At 46.4% G+C, this 13,818-nt stretch overlaps 1 protein-coding gene across 3 annotated transcripts in view; it reads right to left on the bottom strand.

Moving 5' to 3' along the window:
* Nucleotides 1-876: 876 nt before the first annotated feature.
* LOC106568221 (histone-lysine N-methyltransferase SETD1B-A) overlaps nt 877-13,818 on the bottom strand; it is a 20,243-nt gene continuing 7,301 nt past the window's right edge. For all 3 annotated transcript variants that reach the window (XM_045692412.1, XM_014138370.2, XM_014138369.2), the window contains 12 exons: nt 11,851-12,963; nt 9,356-10,096; nt 7,923-8,102; nt 7,492-7,776; nt 7,246-7,321; nt 6,707-7,132; nt 5,234-6,586; nt 4,847-5,013; nt 4,552-4,677; nt 4,324-4,443; nt 4,038-4,175; nt 877-3,909 (listed from right to left, as the gene is read on the bottom strand). In XM_045692412.1, the coding sequence (XP_045548368.1) occupies nt 3,736-3,909; nt 4,038-4,175; nt 4,324-4,443; nt 4,552-4,677; nt 4,847-5,013; nt 5,234-6,586; nt 6,707-7,132; nt 7,246-7,321; nt 7,492-7,776; nt 7,923-8,102; nt 9,356-10,096; nt 11,851-12,963 (4,899 nt within the window). In that variant the 3' untranslated portion in view covers nt 877-3,735. The remainder of the gene's footprint in view (nt 3,910-4,037; nt 4,176-4,323; nt 4,444-4,551; nt 4,678-4,846; nt 5,014-5,233; nt 6,587-6,706; nt 7,133-7,245; nt 7,322-7,491; nt 7,777-7,922; nt 8,103-9,355; nt 10,097-11,850; nt 12,964-13,818) is intronic.

The raw sequence follows: 13,818 nt of genomic DNA, 5'->3' as shown, positions 1-13,818 counted from the left end.
TTTCTCATGATCAATTAGCCTTTTAAAATGATAAACTTGGATTAGCTAACAACGTGCCATTGGAACACAGGAGTGATGGATGCTGATAATGGGCCTCTGTACACCTATGTAGATATTCCATTCAAAATATTTTTACAGCCACAACATTAACTGTCTACATTGTATTTCATATCAATTTTATGTTATTTTAATGGATAAAAAATTTGCTTTTTTTTTCAAAAACAAGGACATTTCTAAGTGACCTCAAACTTTTGAACGGTAGTGTAGGTAAATGTGTATTATGTCATGGAGGATAAGAATGTACCCCTGCACCTTGACTCGGTACTGGTTCTCCTTGTATATAGCCTCGAATTTTGTTTTTGTTTTACTATTTCCTTTTATTTAGCAAATATGTATTTTTAACTCTGCAATGTTGGTAAGCATTTCACTGTAAACGTCTACACCCGTTGTATTCGGTGCATGTGACCAATAAAATTTGATTTGTATTAATGTTCTTTACTGACCATACCTTGATGCTATTGATAATATAAAGTGACTGTCATACTCAGTCGAAGTCCCTAGCATCCCGATTGACACTGCTTGAAATGTGGGAGAAATCACATAATTTGGTCCTGAACTAAACTGTAGCCGACACACTGACAGAAGGCCATTGTTTATCCAAGGACAGTGTCTCACCCTTTCTGAATGTTGGTTTATTCATGTTGCTCATCATGGGTGAAGTTATACGTGTTCTCCATTGAGGTTTCCAACATAAAGGAACCTTTATTTATCCAACATCCTGTGTCAGTTTACTGTACATAAAACTGGATCATCCAGTAACTGCTCTGTCTGAACACTGAAATGTAATGTATTCAATTTAGTTAAATTAACTCGTAATCGTTTGAAAAAAATGCCTTTATTTCCCATTATTCTTTTTCATACATTTTTTTGTGTAATAGACATGAGAAACAGGCTGGTGATTCCACCTTATTCCTATGCCATTTCTGCACCATAATGCTTTTATCCCCTTCTCCACACTGCAAACAAGTTTTCATAGAATTTACAACAGAAAATCAAAATAAAGCTTGACACAAGCTGAAAATACTGCCACCAGCTCCACATTCACCAGCTGTCTGACACAGATCTCTCAGAGTTGTATTTCTGTAGCAAATCCCCAGGAACAAAAAAAATATATATATATATATATATATATATATATTCACAGTTAAAGTATTTATATATTTTAAGATTACAAAAGAAATGGGCAGAGAAAATGAAGACGTTTCTACAAGAAACAATCTTTCAAAGGGAAGTGGAGATCTTTTTTTCTGTACAAGATGCACCTTTGCTTTAAATAAACAATTCAACCCTTGAACATTTTTTTTTTTTTAAAGATTCCTTACTTTTTTTTATACTGATCCCTGAAAATACAAACATGAAATACTCAGTCTTTTTTGTTTAAAAAAGAAAAGATGCATCATTAAGTATTCTCCATGTGATGAAAAAAATAAAACAACTTCAGGTCTTCTATACAAGTGATCCTGTACAATATAAACATCACGCTTGTTAAAAAGCTATCCAACTGAATGACAAGCAATGAATGACTTGGTCTTCAGAGTTCTGATTGGCTAGGAGGGCGTAAGCTGAAGTGCAAGCCTCTAGTGCATTCACAAACATTAATGATTCATGAAACTGAATGACAAGAGACAATAACCACGTGACAAACATACACAAACAGAAGATTGGAGCTTGGGGTTGTTAGTGTGGTGATGATTTGATAGACTGACGTCTGATGGATTGTTTTAGATTAGAAACACTTCTGTATGGTGAGTAGAATACTGAGCTATCTGTACAGTGAGGGCTGATAAAGCACCATGAGTTGAGGACACCTAAACCTGTCATCAACACCACCAAACAGTGAGGGAAAACAACACACGTACACATTCATGTCACACAATACAAACACATTCACACGGGTGAAAATAGACAGCATTTCATAAGTGCATGCGCATTAACACAGTTGCAAGCGACAGCTTTCAGAAACACTTTTGCCTTGTAGTCATGAACAACCCAGACACGTACATGGATATGGCACTTACAATAAACTTACATTCATAAACTGACTTATTTTATAGCCATTCCCTATTTCAAGGCTTTTGTCAAAGTCTCTATAATGTAATAATTTCTGTTTATTGCAGTCTGTGTGCTTCATAGAGAACATTGAAGTTCCATTTAGATAGGTTTCACCTATATTTACTATTATTGTCATGTTGTCATCTTTATAGCGCATTGAATAAATGCTTTTCTCAAGATATAACACTGGAAATGCAGTGGGGATCAGTTTGGTTTCCAGACAGCACTGGATGAGCTTCAGGAAGAAAAGTATGCAAACCTAAAAGTACTCGAGTTTGAATCGCTATTCTGTACTGTACAGCTGACCTGATCTGAACCGTTTCCTAGGACAGGCAGTCTTTTAAGTGGTGAATCAGTTGAATAACCCTTCTACATGTGAACCTCAACAAGCAGTCTGTCGTGGATGGATGTCATGTTGGAGATGAGAAGGCATCAGAAAGTCAAAGCATTTCAATAAAATCTGTATACTTCGATCAGCAGTCTCACTGTGCAGTGATAACTAAGTTTGTTACGGAAGGAATCATGTGCCTATGGTCATTTTTGGAAACACGATACTACATTACAATACGGTGTAAAGGTTAAACTGTGTAAATACATTTCTACGGTACCCATCTCGCGTTCTTTCCCCATTCACTATTTCCACAATATGACCTACAGAGGGCACCATGTAGTGTTTTTGGGGAAGACAAGACGGTAAGAAGAGTGACAACAGAAATTATGGAAAAACTACTGTAATAAACCTTAATACCATTTGTAAATCTCTGAAAGCATATTCCTTGATTTTGCATAAAGTAACAGACAGCAGCATACTCTATATTATTTGCTGGTATGAGCAGGTGTGGATTCATCTCCAGTGATAACCACGTTTGTGAACTAATGACAGAATTAACCATTCTGTAGCTTAAATGATAAATGTTTTCTGCATTTACTATAAAAACAAAAGGGGTGTTAAGCAAGTGAAGGCATGCACGCAGGCTTCTCCTTGGGCAGCAAACCCATTTCTCAGGGCCCCAATCCTACTTCCTGTCTGTGCCACTATGACCACCACATGGTGAAAATAGTGTCATCTCCCATGAGGAGGCTGTGTCCCTCCCACAGCGACAAGTGTTTTCATTGTGCGTGTCAACAGTATCAATGAGCAGCTTAATGTAGATGTGTGTGTGTGTGTGTGTGTGTGGTTACATACCACGTGGTCGCCATAAAGCTTATGAAAAGAGTAGGTAAAACTGTACAAGCAAAGACCAGAAAGGGGGAGCCATGCTGAATGGAAGAGGGACAATTAAGAGTGCTGCACCAGGAAGCCAGATGGTACAGCGTTGTGAAAATTCAAGGGTCACTGGGAGACTATTAGAAAACCCATGTTTAGTTCTGTTTTAAAGAGCACCTGGAATCGTAAACAATCTTCAGTTAATATCTGTGCGTATAAAAAGAGTCCCAGACAGGTAGCTGCACTGTAGCCAGACGATGGGTTGGTTTTCATCCCTGCTTCTTCCACCACTCCTCTTCTGTCCGTGTGTTTTTAGCATGGCGTCTCTGTGTGTGTGTCCAGGGAATGGGGACAACGTTTGTTGGGACAGTGCTTGTTTTTTTCTGGGAGGTTTGCCCCTTGGCCAGGGGCTAACGTTAGTTCAACGTTCCCCTACAGTTCTCTGCCCCACACAAGCAGGGGATCTTCTCGTCCTCGATGGGGAACTTATAGTCGTAGGTGATCTCCTCGTTGACATTGATGGGTTGTCGAGAGTAGATGACGATCTTCTTCTGGGACTCCACTGTGATCACCTTAGCGTAGCAGTTGGGCTGAGAAGAACAACACAGTGGTGTTAGCGTCCATGTGTTTGCTAGCCTAGCACTGTGAAACTGGGTCGATTCATTGACATTGACTTGATTACGATTTGCTGCAGCTCGAGAGGAGAAGAGACACTTACATTGCAGCTGTGGTTGATGAAGCGGGCGAAGTTGCCACACTTGGTGGCGTCTATGATGGTGTCATGGTCCACACGGAACATGTAGCTGCTCCCGATGCCCTCGTCCTCGTAGCGCTTCTCCCTCATGTCAGCAATCACCTAGACACAGGATTGGATGGGTTTATACTCAGCCTGCTTAACACTCACCTGTATGGCATGATGTTTTGCAGCCGGCACAAAGTGCATGTTAGTGGTGTTGGATCATTTGTAGAATGCTTCCCATCTGTACATAACCTGTTCTACTCACCTGTCTGATGTTCTGCCCCACATACTCAATCACCATCTCATCAGCAGCAATTGGCTCCATAGCGAACAAGCCCCAGTCGTGGATGTGCGACTTACAGAACCGAATCTTCTTCTTACGGAACTGGGGAAGTGTTAAAAAGGACAAATTGAAGTGACACAGTATTGCATTGACACACGTACAGTGTAAAATAACAGTAGTTGTGTGTGGGCTGTGTTTGGCCTTTGGTACCTTCAGCTGGTTGAACTTGAGCAGGTCGCTGTCACAGCTGAAAGAGGACAGCAGGCGGCGCTGTTCAGACCTCCGCTCAGAGCCAGCTCTGGTGGAGACTAGGGGCTGTGCGGGAATACTCATGCCCTGCAGAGAGAGAGATGGAGGAAGGGAGAGAAAGTGATGAGCTTCTACTCCACAAGCTCCTACTTCACCTTTAGACAAAAACAGACCCATCAAGACACAAACAGATGAACAGAGACACCGTTGCTGATTTGAACTCAAGCCCACCAGCCCCCTCTCTGCTAAAACCCACCTGCATGTCTACAGGCCCCTCCTCCAGTAGGTGCTTGTTGCTGTTGAGGTATTTGATCTTGTCCTTCTTGTCAATCTTGTAGTAGCCCTCGCTACGGGCACAGCCAGTCATGTGATCCCTCATGCCATCGTCCCTCCTCTTCCTCTTCACCGCTGGGATGTTGGTAGGTACAGGAGGAGTCAAGGGATTAAAAAGGCTTTTGGAGAAGGTAAGACCTTGTGTTGGTAAAACCATGAGCAAGCATTTCTAATTTACTACTTTTTAAAATGCTTGATGACTGAACAAAACTAAAAGACCAGTAACAAAGGGACACTAAAGGAACAGCACTTAGTAATGCACTAGCAGTAACTGGCAGTAATATTAGTAATGGCCAGTAGTAAAGGATATGAGGGTGCTGGACCCACAACGTGTCGTTGAGCCAATCGTTGCCGTTGTCCTGCTGCAGCATCTTGTCGTAGGTGACCTGCAGGTGCCGGATGTCCTCCTCATCGATGCCGTCGTTCCAGATGTCGTACAGGATGGTCATCTCCTCAAACTCCGAGCGCGGAAAGTAGTGGGGCCACGGCGGTGTGGTCACGGGGGAGTGGCTGGCCAGCAGCAGCTCTTCCCACCCTCGCCGCACCTTACGGGCAGGCTTCTGCACCTGCTCCTCTTCTTCATAGGGGAGGAACCGGTCGTCAGGGGGCAAAACCGTATGCAGCTTTGTCTCCCCTTCCCTGAAGTCCAGGCCCACTGTGGAGGAGTCTAGCCCAGCGCGGCTGGGGATGTCAGGAAGAGCGGCTGCAGCAGCCATGTCTGCAGAGAACTCTCTGAGCTGGGCATCATGAGGCAACGATCGGGGCATGGGGCTGGGAGTCACCAAGAGCTCCATAAACTCAGTCTTAGGAGAGGTCAGTGCTGCAGCCTTTTTACTCTTGGGTCGCCCAGGCTTCCTCTTAGGTGGGGTTGTGTCAGGGGGCACAGGGAGGTCTAAGACTGGGACGGCAGGCAGGTCTTTTGGCACGCTGGTTAAGGCCTCTCCCTGGAGGGAGTAGGGGGGCAGGGTCTGGTTGGGCAGGGTGCTGAGTGGAGGCTCCTTGAACAGCGGGCTTTCTGAAGAGGCTTTCCAGTGGATGGGCAGGCCAACAACCAGGGCTGTGTTGTCTGGGAAGACAGGAGTGAAGGTCAGATCTCTGCCGGGGGTTCGGGGGATACCTGCACTCAGGACAGGAGACTGGGCAGGGTAGGAGAAGGGGCTGCAGGATATGCGGGGAGAGCTGATGCTGGCCAGGCTGCTGCCAGTCAGAGGAGCATCACTGTCAGGCGTGACGGGCACGTTCTCTGTGCTGTTCTGGGACTTATCCAGGCCCCTTGCTCGGACCATCAGGTCTCTGCCAGGGGTGCGGGGCACATCCTCGTCTGTGGACAGCCTGGCCCGAAATGGGAGTGGGAGTTCCGGCAGGGGGCCGGGAGGACGCAGCAGGAGGGAGTGGGCCTCCATGGCCGGGGTAGGTGGAAGGTGCATAGATGGGTCTACTAGGGATCTAGGGAGGGCTGTGTTGGGCTCCAGGGATGCAGGAGCCCCTCTACCTGGCGTACAGGGGAGATCCTCGCCCTCTGTGTGGGCCTTGGGTCGAGTGTCCTGGTCGCTGTCAGCCAGGGAGCCTGTTGGCGTGGGCGGCCGCAGGTTAGTAACATCGTCCTGGAGATCCATCTTAAATACAGGGATGGCGACTCCCAGGTCAATGTCTGGCTCCTCAGCTGAAAGACAACCAACATGTCAAGACAAACTGTCAGTTAAAAGCAATATGCAGTGCAACATCTGAAATGGAAACTGAAACATGAAGCTTTTGTGGTTAGGTAATAGGAGAGGGTTAAAACCTGGGACTCCTTTGGGTGAAGGGGGCCGGAGGTCCTCCAGGCTGGTCCGGCCAGGCTCCGCTGCCTCCTCCCCCTCACTGAGGGCTCTGTGGTTGGGCTTGAGCTTCAGCCCCTCCCTAGGCCTCTGATCCTCATCTAAACCAGCCAGCTCCGAGGGCTCGTCCTGTGGGGGAGGAACTAGGGGCGTGCTGGGGGCCTTGGGCTCCACCTCCACCTCCTGCTCAGATGAGGACGACGAAGAGGAGGACGACGAAGAGGTCTGAACACGGTCCTCGTCTTTATCTGGTAGACTCTCCACATCTACCGCCGCCTCCTCCTCCTCCTCTTCCTCCTCTGCCTCCTCCTCTGAACTGGATTCATATTCGGAGGAATCCCCACTCGCAGAGGAGTCAGAGTCGACTTTAGAGGATGCAGAACTGGCAAGTTCTGAAGGAGTGAGGAGGAGAAAGAAACACAGAGATAGGACAATTACAGAGGCAGCGTTTACACATAGAGAACTAAATAACTAACTACGGTCATTGACATCAGCGTGTATTTACCCTCATCCGACGACTCAGATGATTCACCGTCACTGGATGAGGCTGCCTCATCTTCGTCCTCATCCTCTTCACTCTCCTGAAAGATTAAATTCCAGAGGTTAAAAGCTCTTATAAAAAAAATGGTTCTACAGTATAATGCCTCAGGTTGCCTTCTCCAATGAGATGAAGCACCTGTTGAAGGTTGTAGTGGTCAACACTTCATCTCCCATTCTAGGCCGATTTTAGGTCATTTGACTGACAGCTCACCTTGGCCGACGACAACCTGTCAGAGACCTCCGTCTCGTCAGGCTCCTCCTCCCTGTCGGAGAGGGACTCCTCCTTTCCAGAGGTCTCTGCCTTCTCCTCTCCCTCACTGTCCAGCTCCAGCGGCCGGGCATGTCGTCTCCGAGAAGCTGCACTGTCCTCGTCCACCCTGGTCACATCTTCTGGGAGCTCTGCTATGTCCTCAAGCTCATCATCCACTGGCGTGGAGGGCCGCGCTCGCTTAGTATCCCCAGTGGAGGCAGCATCAGGAGGGTCCTTCCTCTTCACCTGTACACACACAAACACATTAATAATCTCTCCCACGGATTTGTGGCAAATGCACTTTGCCAAACATAAAATTATATAACTATTTTCCAAAGTAACAGAGACCTTTAGACATATTCTTAGTCAATCCTAAAAGTGTCTGGAGGTACCTTGAAGGAGGGTAGGCGGATGGCTCCTCGGAGGCCGATGCCCAGGCCCATACCCTCGTAGCCAAGGCCCTCACCCTTGTTCCAGTTCTCCAGTAGACTGGAGCCCATGGCCTCTTTGGGCTTGGGCTTCTCCTTCTCCTCCTCCTTTCCCTCGCCAGCCTTCACCGGGGTCAGGGACGCCTGGAGGATGAACAACAACATGGTACTCATATGAAAGCCTGTTAGCTATCTGGTTCAATAATGCAGGAGAATCCTTGGCTAGAATAGTCATGTCATTACAATTAAATGTCAGCCAGAGTTAGTGAAATAGCAAAGTAAAACTTCTGACAACATAGCCAGTTAACACAGCATTGTCCTTTGCACTCAAATATTTCAATTAACCAAACTCATTCAATTAACCAAACTCTAAATATATCGCTCCGATATGCCTACCTTGTTTTCACCAGTGTCCATCATTTCAACACATTCAAATAAATCTTCACTCATTATCTAGCTAGTGTGCATTCAACTTCAAGGTTAAATTCAAGGTTAGCTGAACTTTTCTTATTCAAAACATTCCAGGAGTTTTAAATGAGGCCTTCCTCCAAAACATTCTTTTGTATCCAAGCAACAATGGCCACATTCTACCATTAGCATAAAGTTTTAGGGAGATACAGTATATTTTAGGTAACCCAAAGTTTACAGGCCCATTGAGAGCATCCTGTCGGGCTGTATCACCGCCTGGTATGGCAAATGCACCGCCCGCAAACTTGCAATGGAGTGCTGTATCAGATGACCTGTCCTCCACAATCCCCCGACCTCAACCAAATTGAGATGTTTTGGGATAAGCCAGAGCGCATAGTGAAGGAAAAGCAGCCAATATGTGCTCAGCATATGTGGAAACTCCTTCAAGACTGTTGGAAAAGCATTCCAGGTGAAGCTGGTTGAAAGAATGCCAAGAGTGTGCAAAGCTGTCATCAAGGCAAGGGTGGCTATTTGAAGAATATAAAATCTATATTGATTTGTTTAACACTTTTTTGGTTACTACATGATTCCATATGTTATTTCATTGTTTTGATATCTTCACTATTATTCTACAATGTAGAAAATAGTAAAAATAAAGAAAAACCCTTGAAAGAGTAGGTGTGTTCAAACTTTTGACTGGTACTGTGTGTATATTTATACTCCGGACTCCAACATTGCTCATCCTAATATTTATACATTTCTTAATTCCATTCTTGTGAGTATTGTTAGATATTACTGCACTGTTGGAGCTAGGAACGTAAGCATTTCGCTACATCGGTAATAACATCTGCTAAATATGTGCATGCAACGAAAAAAATGGATTAAATTTGTGCTTCATGAAATATTCCAGATAATCTCAGAATTGACAAACACGCTAACATGAGACTGAAGTGAGACTAGATAGGAGCTGGCTTTGAAGAATGACTCACCTTGGCTGAGTGTTCTTTCTTATCCCACCACTCGTCAAAGGCCCTAAAGGCCACCACCTCCACCATCTTACGGTTGAGGTCCCTCTTCATGATGGCCTTCAGCTCCTTGACGATGACCAGCAGCACCCCTTCCACGGTGGCCTTGTGAGGGTCTTCCTTAGCCTCGTAGCCCGGTGGAGGAACAGCAGGGTTGAACTTGGGCATGCTGGGGTGCGGCCAGGGTTGCTGCCTGTGGCCCCCTGCACTGGCAGCTGGGGTGCTACTCATTGACAAGGGTGGGTAGGGACCCCCAAACTGCATAGCTGCAGACCCAGCTGCAGCCGCCCCTCCTGCGGTCATGAAGTGTGGGTAGGGGTAGGGACCCCGGGTCTGGACCATGCGACTCAGCATTTGGGTCTGCATCTGGAAGGACATGTGAACGCTGCCCCACTGAGGCAGGCAGCTCATCAGCTCCATCTGCATCATAGGCACCATGCCATGGGGGTAGAGGTGAGGCAGCATGGGGTGTGGAACTGCAGGTGCCAGGTGTGGGCCTGGGACAGCAGAGAGGTGGTGTGGAAGACCGAAGCCCGCTTGAGGGGGTAGAGGGGGGAAGCCGGGGGGTGGGAGGGGCATGGACTGCATGGGGGACACAGCAGAGTTGACCACAATTCCCTTGACACAGTCGCCACCGTGCGTGGGTGTGCCTGGCATGTCGTCCTCGTCCGAAATCTCCATGTCTTCCCCAGAGGACTGATGGCTCTGTGTGGGAGAGAGAGGACAAGGTGTCAGGACATCTCTCTACACTACATGACCTGATAGTCATATAGGAAGCATCCACATAATGAGCAAAGTTTCTAGCTTCTCTACAAATCCCTATAATATCATAATAAATAGCAAACTCTGCCAGCCCCTTCTTTAAATTCCAAACACAGGCTGTCTAACACTAACCTTGATATTAGTGTCTAAAAAGGCACTACTAGAATTTAGCAGCATGTGGTTATTTCCTAATCTTTCAAATCATGAACAGTTAATTACATCGACCTACACCGGGTTTGGCCGATGTAGGCCGTCATTGTAAATAAGAATTTGTTCTTAATTGACTTGCTTAGTTAAATAAAATTTAAAAATAAAAAATAAATCATTATTATTATTTGAAGGATGAGCCAAGTCTAAATACATTCATCCCAAGTGTTAGCACAATTATAATCAAATATATACATGATTCTTGGCTACAAAAAACACAACTGTTGATATAATGTCCTTGAATAGCTGTGTGAAACTACCAAAAAAAACGATATCGCAGAGCAACCAGGTCATGGTCATAGATTCAGTAACAACTTAGCTTTCATTGACAAATCATATCTGGGTGGCAATGAAATCAGGATTCATAAAACAATCAAAACCACAAAGACTGAAAAAGCCTGGGGAGCGGCCTGTGTGTGCCAAACTGCCCATATTATTGAAATGTTTGCTTTGCGATAACATAAAATATACAGGGATGTGAGCCAATCCTGATTGTCAAGCTCAACAGAACCAGGAAGTGGTGAGTTGAGTGTTGAATGGAGCTAACAGCCACCCTGGTAACTCGTCCCATGAGTGTTAGAAAGAGGAAGTGAAAGTGTTTTCTATTCCCCAACAGAAGAATGAGTCAGGTTTCCCAGTCACAGCCCTGGGTGTGGGCCTCCTATTACCAGGGCACAGGCTAGTTACAAACAGTGAGTAGTAGCAAACATGAGGAAAATAACCATTTACACATCAACAGAAGAGTTACTTCCAAAAGTATTTTTTTATATCAAATACTATCAAATATTATTTGAAACGACAGAGGTAGCCTATTACACCCTAAAATTGTACTGCCACTTACTTTGCCTGTCAAATTGATCTGGGATCAGGTTAAAACTTTTGCTTGATGTTTCTCTGATGCATGTCCCCAGTTTGGAGTTTTGGATGAAATTTGTTATCGTGCCAGGTAGAGAATTAAATAGCAACTACGAGCTTTGAATGTTTTGCAAAATGATTAATACATGGCTTGCAAACACAAAGACATTCAAACAGAAAGACCATGGAAACAGATTTCAAAGTACATGACGAGTGTATAAAGTGTATATCTTTATGAGGCAATTAGTTCTGATGGCTGTGGGAAAACACTAATGTTCTGTGTCACTCACGGTATATTGTTGATAACTTCACCAAGTTTGGAACAGACCCATAAAAACCGTCACTGTTTGCTGTGAAACCAGAATAAACCATTTCCTCTTGTAGTATACAGACAGAAGAATGAAACAAAAAGGGAAAGTGCAGGCTTACTATCAGACACTGAAGCCTGTTTACTTCCGGTGCCCCCTCTGTAGCTGCCAAACAGATCCAGCTGCAAGCAGACATCTCCACAGCAATACTACTAATGTGGCCAAAAGCGTGTCATGTATGGAATGGAGTATCTGTTCCCCGTTTCCATCTTCCACTTTTTAAACATAGCATCTACCCAAAGTAAGGATGATACTGTTGGTTCTTACCTCCATTTTGTCTGTGGGTGTGTGGTTTCCGAGGCGACCATCCTTCAAGTCACTGGCGTTCTTCCCATGGAGATGGTCTGGAGAGCTGACTCCCTTGAGGAGCGAGCCTGTTACAAGGATGGGCTCCTCATCATCGGAGTCAGGCAGGGGCGTGGGGCTGACGTCCTCCAGGCCCGTGCTAGACGGTCGAGAGGTGTGGGTGCCCCCATAAGGAGGGATGGGGGACAGCTGAGAGGAAGAGGAGGAGATGGGGCTGCAGACCATACGCACATCAGGGTCTGATGAGTCGCCTCCAGGAAGGAAGGGAAGCTTTGTCCTTTTCTCCTTCAGGAGCATCTCAATACGGGAGTCCAGGCTATTTCGCTCTGACTCCAGGGTGGGGGTGCCAGGGGAGGGGGGGCCGTGCTTTGGTGTCAGGGCAGGGGGGGTGCTGGGGTGGGCCTTGGGTTCTGGTGGGGGTTCTGGAATGGGTGGAGTAGCTGGCTTGTTCTTGACTGGCTTGAAGTCAGTGGCAGGGGCCATGGAGGGCTTCCGGTACTCTGCCTCCCGCTGGACAGGCTGGTGGAACGGAGATTCTGAGGGGGGGAACGCAGGGTGCATTGGGGCCTGCTGGTAGGGGGAAAAGGCAGACTTAAAACTGGCACTGGTAGGGGGAGGTGGTGTGTGGGCAAAGGATGAGGCAGAGGGAGGGGGTTCAGGTGGGGCAGGTTGGTGCTGCTTGAAGGCAGACTGTTCAGAGTTCCCTCGGTAGGAGGAGGATCCTGATCCCCCAGTTCCATGGACATAACGCCTCTCCGGTCTCCGGTTATAGGCATCCTGGAACTTGCTCTCGTGTCTGCGAGACTTGTAGCCTCCAGAGCCTTCGGCCCAGCTAGACTGGTAGGCTGGGGTGGCCTGCCTGCTGGAATAGTTGGAGTCCTGAGAGAAGGGTGTACTGGTCTGGCGCGGGGTGAGCGGGGTGCCCTGGGACTGCGGAGTGTCTTGCCTTAGGCTAGAGTAGGCCGTATCCTGGGACAGAGGGGTGGTGTTGGAGGCGGTGCTGCTGGGGGTCACTATGCCTCCCACTGCAGCAGACGAGCTGCTTTCAGAGAGCCGGCGCAGGGACTCACAGGCCTGGGGAGGGACACACCAAACTCTGCTTAGGAAACACACTCACAGAAGGCACTTCATACAGTCAACTGCTGAACCCTATATAACATCCATCAGCATGGCTACATTGCCCATTTAATGTCACAATCAAGTTCAGGTTTTAAAAGGAAAATAATGCAACTTCATGCATCTTGAGCACACAGCAACTGTTATGATTTAACTTAATTAACAGGCCAATAATTATATCTAAAGATGTAGGGTCAGATTTTAGTTTTTGCGACAGTTCCCAATATGCATTAATTCAAACCGCTGAAGACAGCCGAGCACTGCTTGCAGGAGAAGCTGTGCAGTAAGGCTATGGCTCAAAGGCAGGCTTACAACAGCTCTGCCCCTTTCCTCTGCAGGCAGGCAGAGGTTCTAGACAACATTCCTTCCTGGGCCCCATTTTACCACCTGCTGCACTAATAAACTGGATTAGAGATAAGGGTGTCAGCTTATATTGGCTGGGGGTCACAGAGACTCACTGGAGTACAGCGCAGTAACAATGATTCAGGAATGGGGCAACATTTATCACCAACCAAACCTATGAAGCTGGAAAAACTACTGACTTAACTATGTCTTCATCTGAAATACCTTTCTGATGACATACAATAAACTCATACTGGCTGGTCTGCAGTTGAGTATGGGACACTTTTTACTTTCAATAATGCAAAGCTCCTTAAAGCTGAGAGAACCAGGCTTATGCGCAGAACTTTACAATCTGTTCAAGGGACTAGGCCAGGGCCTTGACTATCAGTTGGCACTGCAGAGAGACTAGTTATGCAAACATAAAAAGGTAAATCAAATAGAATGTTCAGACATATTAAACACGCTTAACTT

The sequence above is a fragment of the Salmo salar genome, chromosome ssa13, assembly GCF_905237065.1.
Source record: "Salmo salar chromosome ssa13, Ssal_v3.1, whole genome shotgun sequence".
Taxonomy (NCBI): domain Eukaryota; kingdom Metazoa; phylum Chordata; class Actinopteri; order Salmoniformes; family Salmonidae; genus Salmo; species Salmo salar.
The sequence above is the reverse complement of the archived record's forward strand: the minus strand, read 5'-3'. Positions and strand labels throughout refer to the sequence as shown.